Genomic DNA, 23,044 nt, shown 5'->3' with positions numbered 1-23,044 from the left:
CCTATACAGTGCATTGTCCATTATTGTTATGCATTGTGTTAATCCGATGTAATTTGTAATGCGATGTGTTGGACCTATGTTGTCTTAAATAAACGGATTTATTATTATTATTGTTTTATAAAAAAACCGAACTAAAATATGTAATGTGAAATTCATTAGTTAAAAAAATATTTTTTAATACAGTTGCTCAAAAAGTGCTACTTTACGTAGCTGTTTAGCGTGCGGAAAGTTGGTTATCTCGAACTAGTGCTTTTTACTTTTCCAATTTTTTTAAATTTATACTTGTTCCAATTCACGACTACTTATTGATGAGTGTTAATATTAGTTTCCTTTAAACGTCGTAATCAGCATAAAAACCTACCGTTAATGTAAGAATACGAAAAATATTACATATTTCATATTTAATTACTTACCTCTTCATCATTATAACACGTTTATTTTTTAATATTCAATATTGAAAATTCCGTTCTTAATAAGTTGACTGAATGGAACGGAATAGCTGCCAAAAGCCCATAGATATAATATACTTAAAGACGACGTCTAACCGAGCTGTCACTGTTACCACTTTTGTTTAGTGTACGATTAACAATGTTTTTCTTATTTTTTCGCAACTGTATTAAAAAACGTCGTTCGATACACGTGCGGAAATGTCATTCTTCAGTAATGACATACCTTCCGCACTAGCATCGAAATGTACTATTACAGTACATATGGTCCTATTTTTCCGCACTAGTGCGAAAAATATCACTTTTCGTGCGTACCTATGTCAAAAGTTTAAAGGGCGATAATTATGTACTGTAAAACGTTGTAGGATACACGTGCGAATAGGTAATTCACAACTCGTGTCGATTAAAAACACTCCCTTTGGTCGTGTTTTAATTTATCGCCACTCGTAGTAGTATTCGAATTTCCTCTTTTCCGCACTTATATCGTAAATAACTAATCTGTTCCTGCTGATTAACTGGGCAAGTTTCCAATCGGCACAAAATTAAAACAAACTATAGTTCGTTTTTTTTAGCATTAGAAAGAACTTGCAAGAAGGTAAGCGATCTTGGCATGACTTTTAATTGAAAAACGCTTTTTAAAAATCAAAAACTATTACTTATGAAAACAGAAGAATATAAATGATCGTATTAGATTCATAATTGTTACATATTTGCCGTAACTTATTTTTAAAATGTGTTTTTCAATTAAAAGACACATCAAGATTGTTTACCTAATTTCTAATGCTAAAAAAAACGAAGTATAATAGACTTACGTATTTAAACATGGTGGTTTTGGTAGGCGGGAGGCTTACACGAGAACTGATAAGGCACAGGAGCTAAATCACAATGATGACTGACCGATGATGCAGTCTTTTATACAGGCTGATACGCCGCTAGTACCGGATAACTAGACAAATATCCTCTTCGCTTCATTACGTATGGCGAGCATGCATGGCCTTGGAGGATGACCGCTACAAAAATTTATAAGAGCAAGGACTACCGAGTAAATTTTCAAGAACAAGTTGTATGACAACTGTAATAAATCTTTTTTTGTCAATGGGGCAAAGACGTTCTTTAAGTTAAGACGACCGCTTCTGCTAGCTGCTTATTATGGGGAAGCGGTCGTCCCCTTTCCACTTAACCCCTCGTATAATATACCCCGTACTAATACCCGAGCAAGGGTAATATCCCAAAATTGAACCACGAGCGTATCAAATGATTCGTATAGAATAAAATATTCGATCGAATGAGAATATTCGATCTTAGGCGTATGGATGTTAAACAAACTTTACTAATGAGTTCAACATAACATTTTTTACCTCACCAGCGCGAAGTAAATACTAACTGTAAAACAATTACAAATCAAGTCCAAATGAAATTTATTAAATTCGTATCATACAATATTGTTATATAAAAGTCAATTCCACCAGCGAACATAAGGAAACAATTCAAAATTTTCATAAAAGTACTTTGCCAAACATGTAAATAAAATGCAAGTTTCTCATCAGCTTTTTGAAAGAGACCCTTTACAAGCTGGTGTGGTGAAAAATAAATTGTTGACGTTTCTAGAAAATATAAACCTCCATATAAGAACAAGTGGCTTGCAAAATCCGGGTTCTTCATCAAGATCTACATTTACATGTTTGCACGTGCCGGTATAACTCACTTAAGCGGAGCTGGATAAGTGTAAACACATTTATACCAGGAAATACTCCTTTAATATATATAACGACCCCATTATATTTTATATTAAAGGAGTAGCCGAGTTTAGTGTAGAAAAGGCGAATTTAATGCGATTTTGGGCTCCCCCTCCCCACATCTAGCGTCTCTCGAGCGTCGGCGTCTGTCGGCGTCTGGTCAGCGCTATAGAAAATGACGTCGAGCAGTGACCATAGAATTGTAGACGCCGACGCTCGAAAGACGCCAGATGTGGGGGGGCCCTTATATGCAACGCAGACAATATTGTAGGCTGTGCATTCAAAACCAAAGAAATAATTATTAAAAGAAAATAAGACCTAATCCTATCTAATACATACTTATATCAATTACATACATAAATATATAAATAACTACCTAGTTGACCCGGCGAACTTCGTATAACATACATCTGTTATTTTCACATAAGCACTTTCTTATTTTTTCTAAGAACCATCTCCTGACAATAACAAACACAATAAAAATAGAATTAGCGAAATTGGTCCAGTCGTTCACGCGTGATGCTGTGACCAAGGCTTTTTGCCAAGGGATTAAATTTTAATATCGTCTGCAATAGACGGAAAAGTCTGTGAAATTGTATACGAGTATGTATAGATATAGTAACAGCACCAGTCATGGGACATTTAAGAGGAAATTTGGAGTATTTATGATATTTCCCGTATACATGTAAATGGTCTACCGCTTAGCGTGTTAAAAGATGAAAGTCCTACCCGTCTTTAATGTTTTAGGCGTGTTGTATCAAAGATACAGCGATTAGTTTCCACATATTTAACAAATTAAAACTATGCTTTTTTTCTCCAGTCATGGACACCAAAGCTCCAGTAATGGGCCCCCGGTAATGGACGTAGATCCAGTAATGGGCCCCCTATAATGGACATTGCTCTATCAGTATAAAATATTGAAATGGGGAATAAGTTACGGCAAAAAAATAAATTTTTGGTATAAGCTTTTATCGCTGAATGTATTTTTCTTTCCACAGCCAATTATTATTGTATTAGATCCATCGAGACAATTCTAATATACCCAAACACAATTAGTTAGGGTTTATTGCGATAAAGTTCCCATGGCCACCTCCTGTCGCCATCATCAGATTAGGTCCATGTTATCATAATATTGCATTATCATCCGATTTGCATACTTAATTACGTACTTACACATAATTTGAACTAAATTGGAAATCGAAAAGTGGCTCAAATTCAGCTACCAAGATTGGACCCACACTAACTAACAGGGCAAGTTAAATAAAAGTTTGGAAAAACGATATTAATTTATCCGAAGTCCGAGAATACCTCCGGATTGACATATTTCGTAACTACATTTTACTTCTGTATTGTTTAAACATGAAATTATGGCATGGCAAGCATCATTCTGTCAATTGTCCCATCATAGGAGGTACGCAGTTTTACAGCTCCTATAATGGGATTGGGCCAAATACCACTATTTTTTTACATCTGTGGACTCACAACATAGTGTATTGTATACCTTATCTCATGGTAAATGCAACTAACAAAACACATTCTAGTTTTCATCAAGTATTAATTAATTGAAATTTAATAAATTAACTCACCTCTTTTAGCGAAGTTGTTAAAAATTCGTAGTGGTATTTTTTTTCAGTGACACGACAACTTTTGGGTTGACGCCAATTTCTTAAAAAGCAACCAAATTTAATGAAACTTCAAACTGAAACAGCTCTAGGACTCTTATTTATGATAATATACAGCCAGTGTTTATAAACTACTTTTAGATACTTATTTTAGAGGAATTATGTTTTTTTGTCCCATTACTGGTTCCACGTCCATTATAGGGTATACTACTATATATATGTATAGGTAATCCTTGAATGTCTGCCACAAATAAGCGGTTTCAATGCTATTCTATTATATATGCATACACACATTATCACATTAACCAACTTGTGAGCTAGATACTTAAACTTTGTTCATTGAACTGCCAGCAAATAAATAGCGCATATATTATTTAAAACCAAACTTGGTACCTACATACAATCCAATTAAATGTTGCGCGCAATTTACTGTCAAAGTTTAAGGGAATATATCTAAGAAATATGAAAATGGAACACGAATATTTTACAAGAATGACATAACGTGCCCTTTTCACACCTTCACGCGACGCGGGAGAGCAACTCACGTTTACGCTCAAGCACGTGGCTACAGAGTTTGCTGCCAACATAGAAAAATAGAAAATCGTTATGTGCCTCTCTATCGCTTAAATGGGAAAGAGCAATAGAGAGGCAGATAACGATTTTGGGTTGTTAGATGTTGGCGACATTAGATGTGCGATGTTGGCGATGTTAGAAAGTCACATCACATATCGGATATCACGGTAATTATAAAATAAAGTACCTAGGTGCATATCAACGGCAAATCAGCGGATGTTTGTTTTAGAGCTTTTTGATCCATCTATCGATCACCGCTTTCAAATAATTCATTCATAGGTATGTCCTACTCTCTTGGAATAGGTCTGTGGGCCTGATTCGGATCTTGAAACAGACATATATTAGACACCTTTTAGACATCACCAAGATACGATAACGATATGTTTAGGATCTCACGTCAAATTTGACATTTGCGCGATTCTGGAGATACTCTTGAACGATTTCCACAGGATATGATTTAGAGATCTAATTCACATCTAATAGATATCTTACTCTTTCTAACGTAAAAGTGACATTGGTTGCCCGAATTGCGCTGCAAAAGAGAACTAGTTGATATCTAAACTATAACTTATCTAGAATGGATCTAGTACGTGTCGTCTCTTGTCAATATCTTGAAGTTCGAATACGGCAGTGTGTCTACCCGTGAGACGTGTACACTGTACATACATGGTGGTGAAGGTGACCTATAGATCACCTGCGAATCACGTGTTTTTTTGTTTCAATATAATTTTGAGATCCGACAGAAAAATTTATGAAAATTATTTGATTTGTTCCTTAGTTATTAACAGGTGTCATAAAAAAAAGAAAGAATACATTTTATTTAGATAATGAAAGTCCCATAACTACTTACATTGTTTGTTGTGATAATATGTTAAAATATGTGTCATCTGACCCCCGTACTAGTGTCTAATACACTTAATAACTAATTACCTATAATACCTACCTAGTTATTGTAGACTATTATATACCTACATTACTCAATACTTAAATTTTACCTTCACGGTTCAATGTCTGCCACTTGTTAATATAATAACTCCTAGCCATAATATTATGGTGGTGCAATTTTCTTTAAAACTAATCTCGGTTGGAAACTTGTACTTGCACTCAAGAGCAATTTATTATTTAATCGTATGGCGTAGTATACATAAAATTTCTCAAACAATATGTAAGTAGCTAGTAAATAAAATAATTATAAATCCACATTCAGGGTCCCGAGCCACGAGATTACGCCAGGTGTTAATCTATACAGATCTTCCGGGGGGCCTGGAAAAGAGTGCAGAGGGCAGCGCTGTATAATACGCTCAAAAGTTTGAGCCTCTTCACCGCAGTCACAGAGCGCAGAGTCCCGCCAGCCCCATTTATGGCGGAAGTAGTTACAGCGTCCGTGACCTGTCCTCAACCTGTTTACACGACACCAGAGTTTTCGTGGCAGGCCAAAGCCGTCTGGTTTCGCTGTGGGAACTATAGCTTGTAGGGTAGTTCCAGCAGTAACTTCGCTCCACTCGTTCTTCCAGCTCTGTTTGACGTCAAAATCACTCAGTTTTTGGGCTGTAACGCATGCAGGGTGGCGAGACTTAAGACGTTGGGGTGGGGGGTGGCAGAAAGGCTGGTGGGAAGATAGAGACTGTTGCGCTTGTATTTTTTCCGCTTCTCTCTTTAGCGCATTCAGTCTACGCAGATGCGGCGGAGAAATATGGCTGAGCATCGGGAGCCAATGAAGTGGGGTTGATTTAATTGTGCCTGATACACATCGCATTGCTTCATTTAGCTTGGTGTCCACTTTCTGAACATGCGCGCTCAAGCGCGCTTCAAGAGCAATGAAAACGGGCCACGATGATCGAAATTTAATTCAAATTTACCCTTTTCTTCCAATGTAAATAAAGTAAATAATTATAAGCATAATTTATTTATTACAAATTTTAAGTTAACAAAATAATATCCTTACCTGCGTGTGCTTATTTTTTACTAGTTGGCATTGGAAAGTAGATGTTCACACATTCAATGAACATTCTATTTGAATTATGATGTGTTTTAGTATGAAATTGTGATTATACACAGAAAACTATAATTTATTTATTCAAAATATAATTTATGGAAATAAACAAAATGTGTACTTACCTAGTAGTTACCTACTTATGAGGAGACATTGATGTGGGGATTGCCGTTTGGGAATTACAAACGGATTTTAAGTATTTGAACCATTTCTGAAGTAAACATAAACATACCTTAACCAACATGAGAAAGAGAAGAGGATCCCAACTTTTGCGGGGTAAATGAGAACATTAAAAAATAAAGTGTTTCAAACTATATCGTGTTACATATCAAATGAAAGAGCTCATTGTGAGAATCTCAAATATTGTTTTTATAATGTTACTATAAATAATTTAGAAGAAAATAGGCAAAAAATTACCATTCGCCCCCCCCCCCCCTTATCTCCTAAACTACTGGGTCTAAAATTATGAAACAAAATACACAAAATAGTTCTTCACCTATAAACGACAGAAAAACCTCGGACTAATTACTTAGTTGGGTTTTTTAAAGGCAATTCACTCGCATTTCACATGTAAAAAATACATTGTTAAAAATTGGGTGATGTACGCGACCCTTGGAACGCGAGTCCGACTCGCACTTGGCCGATTTTTTTGTTGTAGTTACGGTTCTTTGCTAAAGGTTTTTCACTAAAAAAATTATATTCTACTCTAAAATTTAGCTTTCAAAAATATCGTTATTATATTATGTACTAGGGAATGCAATAACCGGCCAAACTTCATAACCGGTTTCGGTTACGGTTATGCCCGAAAAAAACCGAATATCGGTTACGGATATTTTCGACGAAAAATTATACATTTACAATGAAGTAATTTAAAAAACTACAAAAACCTTTATTTTAGTACCTATAGTATTAGGGAATGTGAGTAAAAGTCTTCGTTTTTTACTAAAACACATCAAATACAGTAAAAGTAAAATATGACCTTGGACGTGATACAATATTCAATAAAAATATTTCATAAATAAGGGAAGTAAATTTAGTAAATTTTTGTTATTAATGACAAAAATTATAGTCACAGCTATAAATGGCAGGATTTTGTAGCCATTAGATAACCGAATAAACCGATAAATAAATAACCGAAAATAACCGTAACCGGTTATTCGAGTTTTCAATATTCGGTTATAAAATTTTGTCAAAATAATCATTCCCTAATGACGAGTACTAGTACTTCTACCTTACTATTAGAACAAATTAAATTATTTTCAGAAAATATTTTAATTTGTTTTTATTTCAAGTAGAAATACTACTATATAAATTATAAACTGAAATAAATGCCATATACGAAGAAAAAGTGTTTTTTTCGTATATGACATTTATTTTATATTTTGGTTTTCCAATGCATTTATTATACTGCACCATAACGAGCACACTCCGTGCAACGTGACAAGCCCACAACTTGCTTCGTTTCTATTAGGGCCGCATGTTTTCATGTACTAACTAGGTATTCAACATAATATGTGACACGTAACATTTAACTTTAAACTTACATAAGTTAATAATAATAACAGTGTGCAAGCATTATTCATTCTCTCAAAATTTAAATCCATTGCCTGTGTTATGGCATGGCAACACCACGATGCACTGCGCAGTCGCGCAATAGACCAAGCATTCAAATGGACCAATGAGAGCAGTTTGGTTCTCGGTTAAAAAGATGTCGGGTTATGAAAGTTTTTCTCGGTTCATAAAACTATATTTTACATAGAATTGTGTGATAAGTGAACTCGTTTGACCATAAAAAGATTTGTAACATAACTTTAAGTGTGTGTGCATAAAGATTTACGCTGGGCCCGGTCGAAACATTGAAATCTGTGTGTAAATCAACCAGTGCATATAGCCGCCGTCGCCAGACTCGTCAAAGAGGTATGTGGATTCATTTTTGGTGGTTTGTGTAATGCTAGTACAATAAAACATTTAACCTATGGTTTACAGTTAGTAATTATAACATCGAAGGCAAAAATACGAACAAACAGTATTTGCTCCATACATTTAAGAAAAGATACCTTATGTAAATAAATTTAATAATACATCACTACAAAACATCAATTATATTGATGTTTATCTTTTAACTATGAATAGAACATATTAATTTACCTTAAACTGCCACAAATTTAATAAGGTCTTCGTCATAATAATCTTTAAAAAGACCAATAATTTGTATGTAAAGAAAAGATACCTTGTGGTTAAGTTACATGATGTGGCATGATGATGATGGAAGAGTTAGGATAAACTAATCATATTTTGGGGTTAAGATGGTATAAATCGTCTATTTCATATCAATAATATATTTTGGTTGCCATTGAAGACAAGCGGCTTTGAGGTTCAATGACCTCAGATATTCCATTTCCATTCCATTCCGATTCGGTTACCTTATCATTCGGTAACCCTATCATACTGTTACCTGATTGTAATGGTAAGCTTATTGAAACGGTAACCCTAACCTTTAAGCGAGTTAATCTCAAAACCCCAACGCGAACGGGAGCGAATTTTTGTTTTTTAAAAGGTGATGAAAAGGGGATTGAAAGGGTATGGAGCGAATTATTCTATTTAAGAAAAAATAAAGTGATTTCAGCGTTTTTAGGGATGTGGAATACATTTCTAAAAACGTTAAGGGAGTTAAAATGCCTTTCCCCAATTGATGGTGAAGAAACGGTTGAAAATTTGCATCGGGAGCAAATTTTGTTTTTTAAAAAGTGGTGATAAGGGGATTGAAAGTTTGTATGGCGTGAATTATTAAAAAAAAAAGAAAGTGATTTCAGCGTTTTTATAAATTCCTAAGGGTTAAAATGCCTTTCATTTAAATTTTGTATTAACCCATAGAGCGCCCCAAAATTACCGTAGTATGGAACTCCTATACTAGTTACCAGCACACGTGTGACAGTAGGGCGCTTTACGGGTCATCCCCAATTTACGGTGACGAAACGGTTGAAAATTTGCTTCGGGAGCGAATTTTTATTTTTTAATAGTGTATCTACTTGAGAATCTTCTAAGGGAGTTGAAAGTCGCACTACATTCCATTCCGATTCGGTTACATCAAATTGATGGTTTTCCGAAGCAAATGCTCGAGTTACTTTAGAAAACACCGAAATCATTACACGTGCCTTTAAAACTTGAGGAGTTCCCTCAATTCCTCATGGATTCCATCATCAGACCAGAACCAAAAATAATACGGAAACACCTTGGAGGTAACTCCTTCCAAACAAAAAAATTACTCAAATCGGATCACAGGTGCCGGAGTAATCGCTGAACATACTACATTTAAAAAAATCATCATCATTATCATCAAAACAATCATCATCATCAGGTCGACTTTATCAAATTGGCGGTTTTCGGGAGAAAAGGCTCGAGTTGCTTAAGAAAACACCCAAATCACCATACATGTGCCTTTAAAAATTGAGGAGTTCCCTCAATTCCTCATGGATCCCATCATCAGAACAGAACCAAATTAATATTGGACCAACTTGGAAGTAGCTCATTTCAAACAAAAAAAGAATTACTCAAATCGGACTATGAATATCAGAGTAATATGTGAACGTACATAAAAAAAATAGCCACAACCGAATACAGAAATCCCTCCTCCTCCTCCTTCTATGAAATTGAAGTCGGTTAAAAATAAAACCTGCTAGATCTTTGATCGCAAGTTTCGCATGGATTTAAGCCCCTCTTGTAAAAACAATCATGTAATTATTTAATTAGAGGTAATTCGAGAACATTGTTTGTCTGTACGTAAGCATATTGTTACTATTAATATTTTTTCTTTTATATTTCAAGCTGTACAGTGTTAAAATTGACATATACGCTAAAGTCTACGTAATTTACTTCATGATACACCTCGCTCGCACTAATATGCAAGTAAGAGCGAGATAAAGTAAGTTACGTTCACACTAGCGTTTGTGTCAGTGCCTAACTGGTGGTAGCTGTATATAGTTCGTTTTTTTAGCATTAGAAAGAACTTGCAAGAAGGTAAGCGATCTTAACATGTCTTTTAATTGAAAAACGCTTTATAAAAATCAAAAACAATTACTTATGAAAGCAGAAGAATATAAATGATCGTATTACATTCATAATTGTTACATATTTGCCGTAACTTATTTTTAAAATGTGTTTATCAATTAAAAGATACATCAAGATTGTTTACCTTATTTCTAATGCTAAAAAAACTAACTACTTATAGGTTCTAATTACCATAAATCGGGCGTTTATCACAAGAAAACTAAAAAAGAGATCAATTACAATTTAATTTTCATTTCAGGCACAAATTCAGCTTAAAATGTTTAAATATTGAACTACATAGCTCGAAGGGTCGGAATACACTTAGTTGGTTAATCGTATGATGATCGGGCGTTTCCTGAGTAGGCGCCTTGTCATGACAACAGGTCGCGTGCGCACTTGAGCCAGCGCGCTTGACCAGCTCGCCTCGAACACTGCGACTAACAGGAACAACAGGAACCACTGGAAAGGTAACGCCAGTTAAACATTGTTAACATGTGTTTTCGTTGTTGTTGTGTTGTTGTTGCTGCGTTGTAAGGTTAGCAATAATGTTTTCTTAATAAATTATTCTTATTCTTATTGTAAATTCAATATATTGCACCTACACATCATCTACGACTGCCCCAAGAAAAAATATGCAGGAGTTTCCCTGGTGTACCTGGTTTACCTGGTGGTGGTGGTAGTGGTGGGCTCTACCCTGGTGTGAACGCAACCCTGATGCCTGTATTGACCTGATGTAAATGTGATGTGTGTGTGAAAAAACTATTAGATCTTAAAATCTTACTCAATAATCAATTAATTACGTATACTTCCACCAATATTATGTGAGCGACCAGCTTTTTGTCATACGATCAAATAATTAAAGTGCACCTACTTTGAGATGTATTTTATATATTATACTTCGCCACTTGATGTCTAAAAAGTGATACCTACACAAAATTAGAAAGAATAAACTGACACAAATTTAAGAAAATAGCGATTTAGACATTCCTAAAAATAGTATATATTTGTGTCAAATCCCTCTTCTTACAGTTCTTACTAGCTGAAGGTATAATTGTTTGGGGAACACCCAAATATTCCGAAATACGTTTTTCCGACTTTCATAACCTCGATTTTCATAATCCCGATTTTTTACATGACCGAAATATCGAAATTACGACTTTGAAAACCACGAAAGAACAAAATCACGACTGTGTTATTTCCGAAAACTTAAAATCCGATTTTCATATGGACGAAAGCTTAAAATTCCGAATTAGAAAAAATCCGAAAATATTTTTCCCGAATTTGTCTATTCCGAAAAATCATTGACCGATCGGAAATAAAGTAATTCGGTATTCAGAAATTCGATCTTTTGTGAATTCGGAATAATGAAATTCGTGATTTTCAAAATAAGATTTAAACGCACTTTTTTTAAGTCTCACTAACCAAAATCGAATCGGAGCACCCCACTATCCACGTCGTCTTGTCTGTCCTACCCCTAGAGTGTATTTAAAAAGCCAGAGGCACGGAGGGGAAGCACGCCCGATGTAGCAAAGCAGAGCAACCGAAGCGGCTGAGGCGAGCATTAGTGCCTGCGCTTTGCTACGCAAGGGCCAAGAGGCTGCTTATCCCGCAGCGCCGGAGCAGTTGCGGAGCAACTGTTGCGAGATAAGTGGCTCAGGTTAGGTTAGAACTGCAACCCGACGAAATCAAACTGTTGCCAGAAAAGTGGGTTAGGTTAGGTTAGAACTGCAACCCCCAAGAAAACGAACAGTTGCTAGAAAAGTGGGTTAGGTTAGGTTAGAACCGCGACCTTTACAGAAACCAACTGCTACTGGAAAATTGGTTTAGGTTAGGTTAGAACTGCGACCTTTACAGAAACCAACTGCTAATAGAAAAATGGGTAAGTTTAGAACTGCGATCTTTACAGAAACCATCTGCTACTGGAAAAGTGGGTTAGGTTAGGTTAGAACTGCGACCTTTACAGAAACCAACTGCTACAAGAAAAATGGGTAAGTTTAGAACTGCGACCTTTACAGAAACCAACTGCTACTGGAAAAGTGGGTTAGGTTAGGTTAGAACTGCGACCTTTACAGAAACCAACTGTTGCTAGAAAAGTGGGTTAGGTTAGAACTGCGACCTTCACAGAAACCAACTGCTACTAGAAAAATCGGTTAGGTTAGGTCAGAACTGCGACCTTTACAGAAACCAACTGCTACTAGAAAAATGGGTAAGTTTAGAACTGCGACCTTTACAGAAACCAACTGCTACTGGAAAAGTGGGTTAGGTTAGGTTAGAACTGCGACCTTCACAGAAACCAACTGCTACTAGAAAAGTGGGTTAGGTTAGGTTAGAACTGCGACCTTCACGGAAGCCAACTGCTACTAGAAAAATGGGTTAGGTTAGGTTAGAACTGCGACCTTTACAGAAACCAACTATTGCTAGAAAAGTGGGTAAGGTTAGGTTAGAACTGTGACCTTTACAGGAACCAGCTGCTACTAGAAAATTGGTTTAGGTTGGGTTAGAACTGCGACCTTTACAGAAACCAACTGCTAATAGAAAAATGGGTAAGTTTAGAACTGCGATCTTTACAGAAACCATCTGCTACTGGAAAAGTGGGTTAGGTTAGGTTAGAACTGCGACCTTTACAGAAACCAACTGCTACTAGAAAAATGGGTGAGTTTAGAACTGCGACCTTTACAGAAACCAACTGCTACTGGAAAAGTGGGTTAGGTTAGGTTAGAACTGCGACCTTTACAGAAACCAACTGTTGCTAGAAAAGTGGGTTAGGTTAGAACTGCGACCTTCACAGAAACCAACTGCTACTAGAAAAATCGGTTAGGTTAGGTCAGAACTGCGACCTTTACAGAAACCAACTGCTACTAGAAAAATGGGTAAGTTTAGAACTGCGACCTTTACAGAAACCAACTGCTACTGGAAAAGTGGGTTAGGTTAGGTTAGAACTGCGACCTTCACAGAAACCAACTGCTACTAGAAAAGTGGGTTAGGTTAGGTTAGAACTGCGACCTTCACGGAAGCCAACTGCTACTAGAAAAATGGGTTAGGTTAGGTTAGAACTGCGACCTTAACAGAAACCAACTATTGCTAGAAAAGTGGGTAAGGTTAGGTTAGAACTGTGACCTTTACAGGAACCAGCTGCTACTAGAAAAATGGGTTGGGTTATGTTAGAACTGCGACCTTTACAGAAACTAACCGCTACTAGAAAAGCGGGTTAGGTTAGTGGAAGATCACTAAAAAAAATAGGGGTATGGATCCCAGTCAGGATAGCCGCTGCGGGGTCGCAGACGCATTGCGCGAGCTTCCCCTTAACCCCGCACCCATAGCGGCGAGAGGACACCATGGGATTTAGTGGGTAGTGGCAGAGTTGGGCATCATTCGAATAAACTTTTATCTGAATAATCATTCGAATAAACAATAATTCAAGATTTTTTTATTCGCGAATGATTCATCCACGGATGATTTATTCGCGGATAATTCATTCGCGAATAATTCATCCGCGGATGAATCATTCGACCACTTTTCAAATGACGAATGATTTATTCGTTATTTCATTCGAATAAATCCACGAAAAGTATTTATGTTTTTTGTCTTATTTTATTCAAATAAACAACACGAATAATAACACGTTTCATATGACTTGTTTTTACTGTTTGTTTGTTCTGAAGTTAAAGATTGTTAAGGGTTAAAGGATAAGCCCAGGTAGTATAATAAACAAAGGATTAGCGTGAACAATGAATTACTCACACACAAAGTTAGTAACTTTCTAGTCTGACCTAGAAAGAGATAGCTATATAATAAAAGAGTGAGAAAACCAAATTTTCTTAGCAGTTGTTTGCTTCAGAGCGAATCTTAAAGCGTATCAGTAACTATTTAAGTAGTTGCAGGCTGTTGAATTGCACATCACACTTGCCAAATATTTCTAAACCGTGAAAAGTTACTAAGGTATTTCAATAAACAAATTATTCGTGGCAATTCATTCGACGAATAAATTATTCGCGGATAAATTATTCGGCGAATAATTTATTCGAATAAGAATAATCATCCGACATTTTTATTCGTCATTCGCGATAAATTTTGTTATTTTTATTCGTCATTCGTCATTCGAATGAAATTTGCCCATCTCTGGGTAGTGGGGCCTCTTTACAGCCCTGAGTCCCACATAATCGTCCGGGTTTCTCCCAGGCCCGGCGGTATGCGTAGACGCATTCCCCATTAAAAAAAAAAGGTTAGAACTGTAACCCCCCACAGAAAAGAAGTGTTTTTAGAAACAGAATTAACTACATAAACAATTATGTAGAAACATACATAATACATAATTATGTTGAAAAATTGTGTTTGTGAGTAACTCTTATAATATTATGTAAAAAAGGAAATTTTAAAAGGCATTTCTGCTTACTTTAACGACGTAGGTACCATTATTTATTATGAACAAATTCGAAATTTCGTTATTCGGAATTTAAAAAATCGGAATCACGTCAAATCGGAATTCAAAATTTCGGAATAATTACAATTCGGAATTCGTGATTTCAACAATCGTAAATGTTAAATTCGGTATTTTTCACTATCGGAATTGTAATATTCGGAATTGTGTGGTTCGGAATTTTAAATAATCGGCGGTTTTGCTATTCGGAAATATAAAACTTCGTGATTTTCATAGTTCGGTAATTACGACATTCGGAATTATGATGGATCGAGCATTTAAAAATCGGAATAATAAAATTCGATATTCTAAAATTCGGCATAAAATATTTCGGAATTGTGTAGTGTACCCAATTGTTTGGGTAGGTATGTACTCGAAAACGAGATAAAAACTACATTAACATTAGTAATACGTAAATACAAGTATAAAATAGTTTAAGAACAACAAGTTATTTAAGCAATTACTATGAAGTTCTCTTTAATCTTAAAAACAATAATACAGGCCTATTCGGATTTCGAGATAATCAGAAGATACTCTTCGAAGGCCGCAAAAATATGTGACAGGCGCTATAAATAAGATCGTGTCAGATATTTTTGCGGTCTTTGTTGTGTAACATATTATTGCAGGTGGCTGTACACGTGAACAGCAACAAGCAACCCTTAAAGTTCAATTAAGTATGAGCTCTATTTATTGCAATGTGCACGCTGAACCGAACGTGCACGTACATATGTTCATGCAACTTGCGCGCCTCCACGAGAGTTACGGCGTGATTCGGGAAATGAATCAGAGATTAAGACGAAAGATGGAAGACGGAGATGAGATTTAAATGATTTAGGTAAATATACCCGTCTCGCTAACGGAACCGGCTCCTAAAACTAGTGCGATAAGGACAAGGGGAAAAATCCTGCGTAAAAATCTCAAAAATCGAGGTTTCGTACTCGACTGTTTCCTCCTCCCGATCGTAACCAAATTTGGAAATATATATGACTATGAAATTATCTGTGTCGGACAGGTTTGCTTTTTGGCTAATTGATATCAGTTTTGAATACCACGCCTCTCATTGCGGCATAGTCAATTAGGCCATTGTGGCCATTGTTGAAGGGCTCTAGTGCCTTAAAAAACAAAAATATCAAAAAAGCTAAACGGTCCGACACAGATATTGACAATATTAATCTGTGTTGAAAAAATAATTGCTCTAGCTTCAAAACCCACGGAGGAAACAGTCGAGTACGTTTGTATGGAGAAATGACCACTCATGTTGGCTCTTAACTAGATACGATATATTTAGTAAAGATATGTGACGTCCCACGGCTAAAGGTACTTTATGGCGGTTTACGCTATTATTAACGCCGCCCCAATATTATTGCGGCGCTATGCGACGTAAGCGCCAGCCGCCATAAGGTACCTTTTGCTGTGGAATGTCAGTTATCTTTACTATTTCATATCTAGTGAGTCTCTAAATCATTTCCCGAATTGAGCCGTTAGGTTAACTAGGTTTAGTACTTCACATTTGCACTTACTCTGTAGGTAAATAGATTTAAATAGCCACAGCAGTGGAGCGAGTTGGACCCATTAAAGTAGCCCATTTCTCAAACACTGAAAGTGGCTCATTGTTTATCTATGGAGCAAGTTATACACAGGTTCGGCTTGGATATGGATATTTTTTTTCCAAGTTCATTTTTTATCACACATCACATATATTCACGCCTATTTCCCGGAGGGGTAGGCAGTAGAGACCACGGATTTCCACTTGCAATTTTTTGTAACCTATTTTTTAACTATTAGCGTTGAAAATTTTGTTCTCCTATTCTGATATAGTATGTCAGTAGTCATAAAAACAATGAATCATATTACATAATATATGGATATGAAGGTATCTGAGTAGGTATGCACGTTTGTTATGTTATGTTACACATTTAAAATGTAAATGAGTAGCAGTAACCTACAGCGCAGCGCCTTGCTACCTGCTAAGCCTTTGTAATGAGTTATTATTTTTAAGTCCTCGAATTTTACGAGCATTTGCAGTTTTTGAAATTAGGCTTTAACATTGTATTCATCATGCGTCACTTAATATTAACGGTTGTAATGGAGGCCACGCAAATGGCATTAGGATATAGTTAAATTATTAAAAAAAACACCGGAACCTAATTATTTACTCGTCCTAGAGTGTACATACTTAAATTAGTCAAGATATGTAGTGAGTTCCTTGCTATTATGGTTCACAAGACTAATGAGTTTCGAAGTTGGAAATAAGTCAGGCAATATTCGCGCAAACAACAAAAATTTTAAATAGCTCTAAGTAAAGTACAATATGAGAAGGCACGTATGTAGTATGGAGGTTTTCATTTACTAGCCTCTGCTAATTACGAATAAGGTCAACCGGGGTAAATGCGTCTCTTGAGGTAAATGCGTCTTTTAAACTTTTCGTCTAAACGGAAGATTTTAGAACTATTGCAACCCTCCCTGTTCGTAGTGTCGTCACTGAAATTTTGGTGTAGACGCCTACAATAGTTGTAATATGTTGGGTTTGAAAGATATCTTCAAAAGTCGCATTTACCACAAGAGACGCATTTACCCCGGTTGACCTTAACAGTTTTTGTGCAGCATTTATCAAAGGAATTTAAATAATTAAAGCAAATAATAAAATCACCAAAGAATAGATTCTTGTCCTCAAACTTAAGAAGTTTCTAACTTACATTTTGAAGCAGCATCCTGGACGGAGTGACCAACAAAACGCCCTTCATTTGTTTATATCGAGCGCCATACTGCACAGGCGATTAGGCATAACTACCCGTGATCTTTAATCATAATCGAGGTGATAAAGCTTAATGAAATGTTGATGTCTAGTTTTTAATTAATTTTTCTTAATACGCAGGAACTGTATAGGCATTTATAAGTCGTTTTGCAGCGGTATTAAATAAAACGGAACAAGAAAAAACTTTTATTGAAAATATATAGCTATCTTGTATAGGTATATTATTTAATACTAATAATGCACTTCTAAAAACCTGGTGAGTTGTATTATTCATCTCTATTGTAAGTTCTTCAAAAAGCAAAATAGACGTTCTTCGCACTCTTTTTTGATTACATGACACCGCGGTGGTCCAAAAATATTTTTGCAAATAATATTAAGATTTTTAAAGGTAATTTTTTTGTCATAAAAAATGAATTGTGAAAATTATCAACAAAAGGCAGCAGTAGAAATGTCACAACTTATTTTTGGGCTATCCGGTATATAAATATTTGATAGCCTGACGGCGCGGCGAGAGCGTAGGACTTTCAATCCGGAGGTCGTGAACTTTTTCGGAACTTATGTACGATATATTTATTGATATTTACCAGTTGTCATTCAGTGGACAAAAACATCGCGTGAAGACCATCTAATTCCAATAAAGCCAGAGCGGGTACCGAGAAAACCGAAATTCGCAAATTGCGGGGATCTTTCTTTTTTACTCCAATGAAAGCGTAATTAGTGACAGAGAAAAATCCCCGCAATTTGCGAACCTCGATTTTCGCGATTATAGCCCAGTTTCCCCTCTGGGTTCTGAGGTCAAATGATAGTCTCTTTCGTACAAACTAGTGCCAATTTTTTTCAAATAGATGTCAAACGGACCCACGGTTCCCATTAGCTCCGGTAAAAATCCGGAACAACGCCGGAAAGATTTATATACTTAGATTAATCTTAACCAATTAGAGCCCAAGCCCACTTTTGCGAAATCCACATTTTTTTGGATTCTGTTTGTTTGCCCAAGTACCAATATACCAATCCTTTATTCACATATTCGACATTATATATGTACATACTATGATGAACTACTGTTACCTAGTTTGCGTTTGTAACAGCGGCATCTCTTAGGAAATTAGGACATCTAACTAAATCGGCTCGAACACTGTTAGATATAGGTAATTGCAACAAATTTGGTAGCCGGGATAGCAAGTCGCTCTAGTACATAGTGTATCTGGCTTCAACTTCTCTATCAACGTTCGTGGAAACATAAGAACATAAGAAATACCTAGTAATTATGTATACTAATTGGGATATTACTTTAGAGTAGGTAAAAAGCTGGATTATTATAATTTTAAGAAATCCGTTTTAATTTTAGTAATTCTATAGACGTTTGGCTTGACTTATAATTTGATCATAAACATATATAGGGTTTGCACGACGGATCCGAAATGTATGGGTAGATCCGCGGATCCGGATCCAGATCCGGATAATTTCATACATTTCGGATCCGGATTGCAAACCCTAAACATATACATCAGTTGGATGAACTTTGTTATTCTAGCTTTGGTTGATGAATGAAATAAACCTGTAGGTAATTGCTTTCGACAATGGGTCAAGCTACAGGAAGCCACAAGAATTCTTTTATGGAAAGATTCTTAGCAGACTGGTTCTTTTTTTTAAAACAACGCTATACACAGTTGATATAAAATACCTAAACATTTATATTTGAAATTTATTCATACATATAGTCTAGTTTATTATTATGTTATATTATTTACTAAATTTTTTTTATAATTTTATACGATACCCTTGTAATTCAAGTAGAAGTCAGACATACGACTTCTACGAATATGCAACTAAAACTATTTTACACATCCTAGACATTTCTTTATATATAGTTACCAGACTATTCGCCATAATATAATGAAGATACCACGCAAAACTTTTAATTAGACACGGCTATTGTAATTAGTTTCACCCCACCGCCGGCAACTCCGAGTTGGCCGAATTTGGACAGAAGCCGCAAATTGTTATTCCAACCAGGTTCTCCGAGGCTATTTCTCCATACCAGCTGATACAAAAGTAAACCTATAAAATGGCACGCCACCCAAACATTAGCTCATCACACTCACGTCTTCAGTCGTCGATACTTGCTCAATTTGTTTTAATATACATTTTAAAATACCAAAATGTTTAAGCTGGTAAGTTGAAATACGTATGTGCTGATAATTTGCTAGTTATCTTAGTCACGAATGCATAAAAACAGTTCTTGTTTTCTATGTTTTGGTGTTCTTAGGCGTATGCTAAATTCAGAACTATTGGCTACTAACAACATACTACAATGTACAGCAAAAGATAGCTGTAGGGTTCATCATTAAAATTTGTTGATTATAAGTATTATAATTCATGACATTTGTCTGTCACAACGAGTTTCAAGCCCCTAGAAAAAATGCTTTCAATGTTATCCCTCTCAACCCCTTTAGAAGAAGAATTTGAAGTTTCTAGTCAGGCCGCGTAGCCAAGATGCCGATCGCTTACGCTCCATAGCGATCGAAACGCAACTGTCACTGTCGCACTAATATGGATGAGTGATAGAGAGACATTATACTTTTCGTTGTCGAAGCGATAGCGATTGTAACCTTGGCTAGGCCGGCAGGTACCTACTCAAACTAACCTACTAATCTTTTCTTTAATAAAAATGTAATATTTTCTTTTATCAATTCTTTATATTTGTACAATTATTTGTAGTTGATCGCCGCCTGTTTCCTGGCCGTCGCCGCTGCTAAGCCCAGTGTACTAGCCCCCGTCGCCGCCGCGTACACTGCATTCCCCGGCCCTGTCGCTGCTGCGTACTCTGCGCCTGTAGCACCCGCCTACACTGCTGCAGCGTTCACTGCCCCGGCCTACACTGCTGCAGCCTACACTGCGCCCGTTGCAGGCTACTCTCCTTTAGCGTACTCCGCGTACAGTAATGCGTACACCGCTCCTCTTTCGGCGTACTCGGCTTACGGTTATGCCGCCCCTTACTCGTATTACCTCCGCCGTTGATGCCTACCATTTAATTTAAATAAGTGTGATAATGAACAGTCAAACAATAAATGAACCGTTACCACCAAGTTGTATTTAATTTACCTATTTAAATTTACTTTTCCTTCGAAGAGTTTGAAGTAAAACCAAAATAAGATAGGTTTATTCGCCAGTAACTGGCCGCCCTAAACAAGGAATGAATTCTATTCACCTATAAACAGAATTTATTTTAGTATAAGATTTAAATTACTGGCCAGCTTTCAATAACTGGCCACCTTATACTAAAATGAATTCTATTTATAGGCGAATATAATTCAGCCGGTTACTAAAAGTGGCCAGTCACTGGCAAATTACCCTAATTGTTTGTACTGCAAGTTGATATGTATGGTTCGATGCGGCATTATGTCAAATGATAATTCCGTACACGGCGGGAAGAAGTTGATAACTCGAGATATTCTACTGAAGGAATCTGACCTTAAAATAAAATTTCATGAGGTTCACATTCCTTCATTTATTCCCGTTAGATATCAACATCTTCCCGCGTGTACGGAATTAAGTAGATACATTATTTTCGTCCGAAACTTCTACTTATTATATACCTACTATTTACAGATATCGCAAAGGCCAATGTTCCGATTCCTATCTCATTAAAGGATGGACAAACTGATCCCACGTACACAACTTATGCGCTGCGGTCATAGAGTTAGACCAAGAAAAGTCTACAGCAACTTTGATAGCCCACGCAGTGCAATTGTTATTTATACGTCATAATTTCATAGAAGTTCGACGTTTTAAAAGACACTTGCACTGCATGGGCTATCAAAATCATTGCAGACTTTTCTCAGTCTAACTCTAACGCATTACATAGGTAGGTTTCTGCTTTAAATGATTGACCTTAACTTCAACAAAAAGACCCATGGAAAGTACCTTGTTAGACTTTTAATAGTAAATAAAGCTTTTGACAGTTTAAATAGAAATTAATGGATGGAATTAAGTCATGAGCAGGTCCATCTTCTGGTGGCAGCTTATCGTTGAATTTTGGGACACGTATATATATATATCTCAATTTATTATGAAATTACAAAAAAACTTTAAATCGACACCCCTAGATGTTAACGACCTTCTCTACAATAATTCAATTTTTCTTTTTTATTATTTATTTATCTTTAGGTACTTATTTAAAAAAGAGTACCTAAACAAAATCTACTCTCAAATGGCTTCTTAATCCAATTAAAAGTGGATAAAAACATGACATGATCAAATAATGTAGGTTGAGTCTTGATTGGTTAATCAATAAATGTTTTAACCCTACATCCTAACTTTTACAGCATTTTTGACGCAGCGGAGTGGTGTTAACGGAATCGGTACAAACAATTTCAACCCTAATGATTAATTAGCATTAATTACGTTAATATTAACGTTAATATAACCATTTCAGTTGGAATTCCAACACGTTGGTATAGATAATTATCTATACCAATTCCGTCAACACCACTCCGCTGCACCAAAAATGCTGTAAAAGTTGGGTCTATATTAATTCGCATAACGTAGTTCTCCTAATTCAATTTGGCATAACGTATGTTACACATAATTTCTAAATCGCATAACGTTATTCCGCATAACTGAGTACGCATAATGTTAATGCGCATAACATACATTGTCATAACGATGACTTGGGATAAATATAATAAGCATAAAGTTATTTTGCATAATTATTGAATAGTATAAATATAAAAGGCAAATAAATAAAAATATAGACAGAGCGGCTCGAATTAATGTTCAGTAGGTTTAGAGAACGAAGTTTTAATTAAATGTAGCGCTTTTTTAGATCTCAAATATCACAATACGGTTGCCAAAAATTTAATCAGCAACCTTGCGGTCTTTCTCTAGGGACTTCAGCGATTCAAATCCTGAGTTTATGACTTTTGCTCGATAAAAAAAAATCACTAAAATAGGTCTAAAATGCACTTTAAAAATAAATCCCAAAAAATCAAAATATGATAATTATTTCTAAAACCTAAAAAGAAAACAAAAATTACTAAAAAAAACACGAACTTACTACAGTTACTACGCCTTAATAATTTTTTACAGCAAAAAGATTATTATTTGTTAGAAAAGCTTCGCTTTGTTTCGCTCGATCCTGCCTTAGCCTTGTAAACCTGACCTAACCGAGTTGGTTTTGCCCTGATCCATTTAATTCTCTTGCTTTATTAAATTAGGCTAATTCAGTTTGTGCCAAATAATGTTATAGTTAATAATGTTATGCATATTTAAATTATGCGGATTCATTATTATGCGCAATAAGTGTTATGCTTTTTTAATATTATGCCTGTTCAATGTTATGCACAATTATGTTATGCCAAAACTGTTATACGAATTCATATTATGCCAATTAATGTTAGGCGTATTAAGAGGCACCCGTAAAAGTTACGATGTCTAGTTATAACTACTCGAA

The 23,044-nt window shown here is 35.8% G+C and overlaps 1 protein-coding gene and 1 long non-coding RNA gene across 3 annotated transcripts; both read left to right on the top strand.

Annotated features, from left to right (window-relative positions):
• Window positions 1–12,426: 12,426 nt before the first annotated feature.
• LOC134668544 (uncharacterized) lies at window positions 12,427–13,406 on the top strand. 2 transcript variants are annotated; one of them, XR_010098796.1, is made up of 4 exons: window positions 12,427–12,576; window positions 12,691–12,742; window positions 13,137–13,240; window positions 13,355–13,406. It is a non-coding gene; the product is annotated as an uncharacterized LOC134668544 (long non-coding RNA). The 2 variants fall into 2 exon arrangements; XR_010098797.1 differs by lacking the exon at window positions 12,427–12,576 and having other exon boundaries at window positions 12,680–12,742.
• Window positions 13,407–19,751: 6,345 nt separating this feature from the next.
• On the top strand, window positions 19,752–20,656 carry LOC134668665 (vitelline membrane protein Vm26Ab-like). Its single transcript, XM_063526107.1, has 2 exons — window positions 19,752–19,763; window positions 20,311–20,656. Exons 1-2 carry the CDS (start codon window positions 19,752–19,754, stop codon window positions 20,608–20,610), a joined length of 312 nt encoding a protein of 103 aa, XP_063382177.1. The 3' UTR covers window positions 20,611–20,656.
• The last annotated feature ends 2,388 nt before the right edge of the window (window positions 20,657–23,044 follow it).

This window comes from Cydia fagiglandana, chromosome 11, assembly GCF_963556715.1.
Source record: "Cydia fagiglandana chromosome 11, ilCydFagi1.1, whole genome shotgun sequence".
NCBI lineage: Eukaryota > Metazoa > Arthropoda > Insecta > Lepidoptera > Tortricidae > Cydia > Cydia fagiglandana.
Note: the sequence above shows the minus strand (reverse complement) of the source record. Positions and strands in the feature narration are given on the sequence as shown.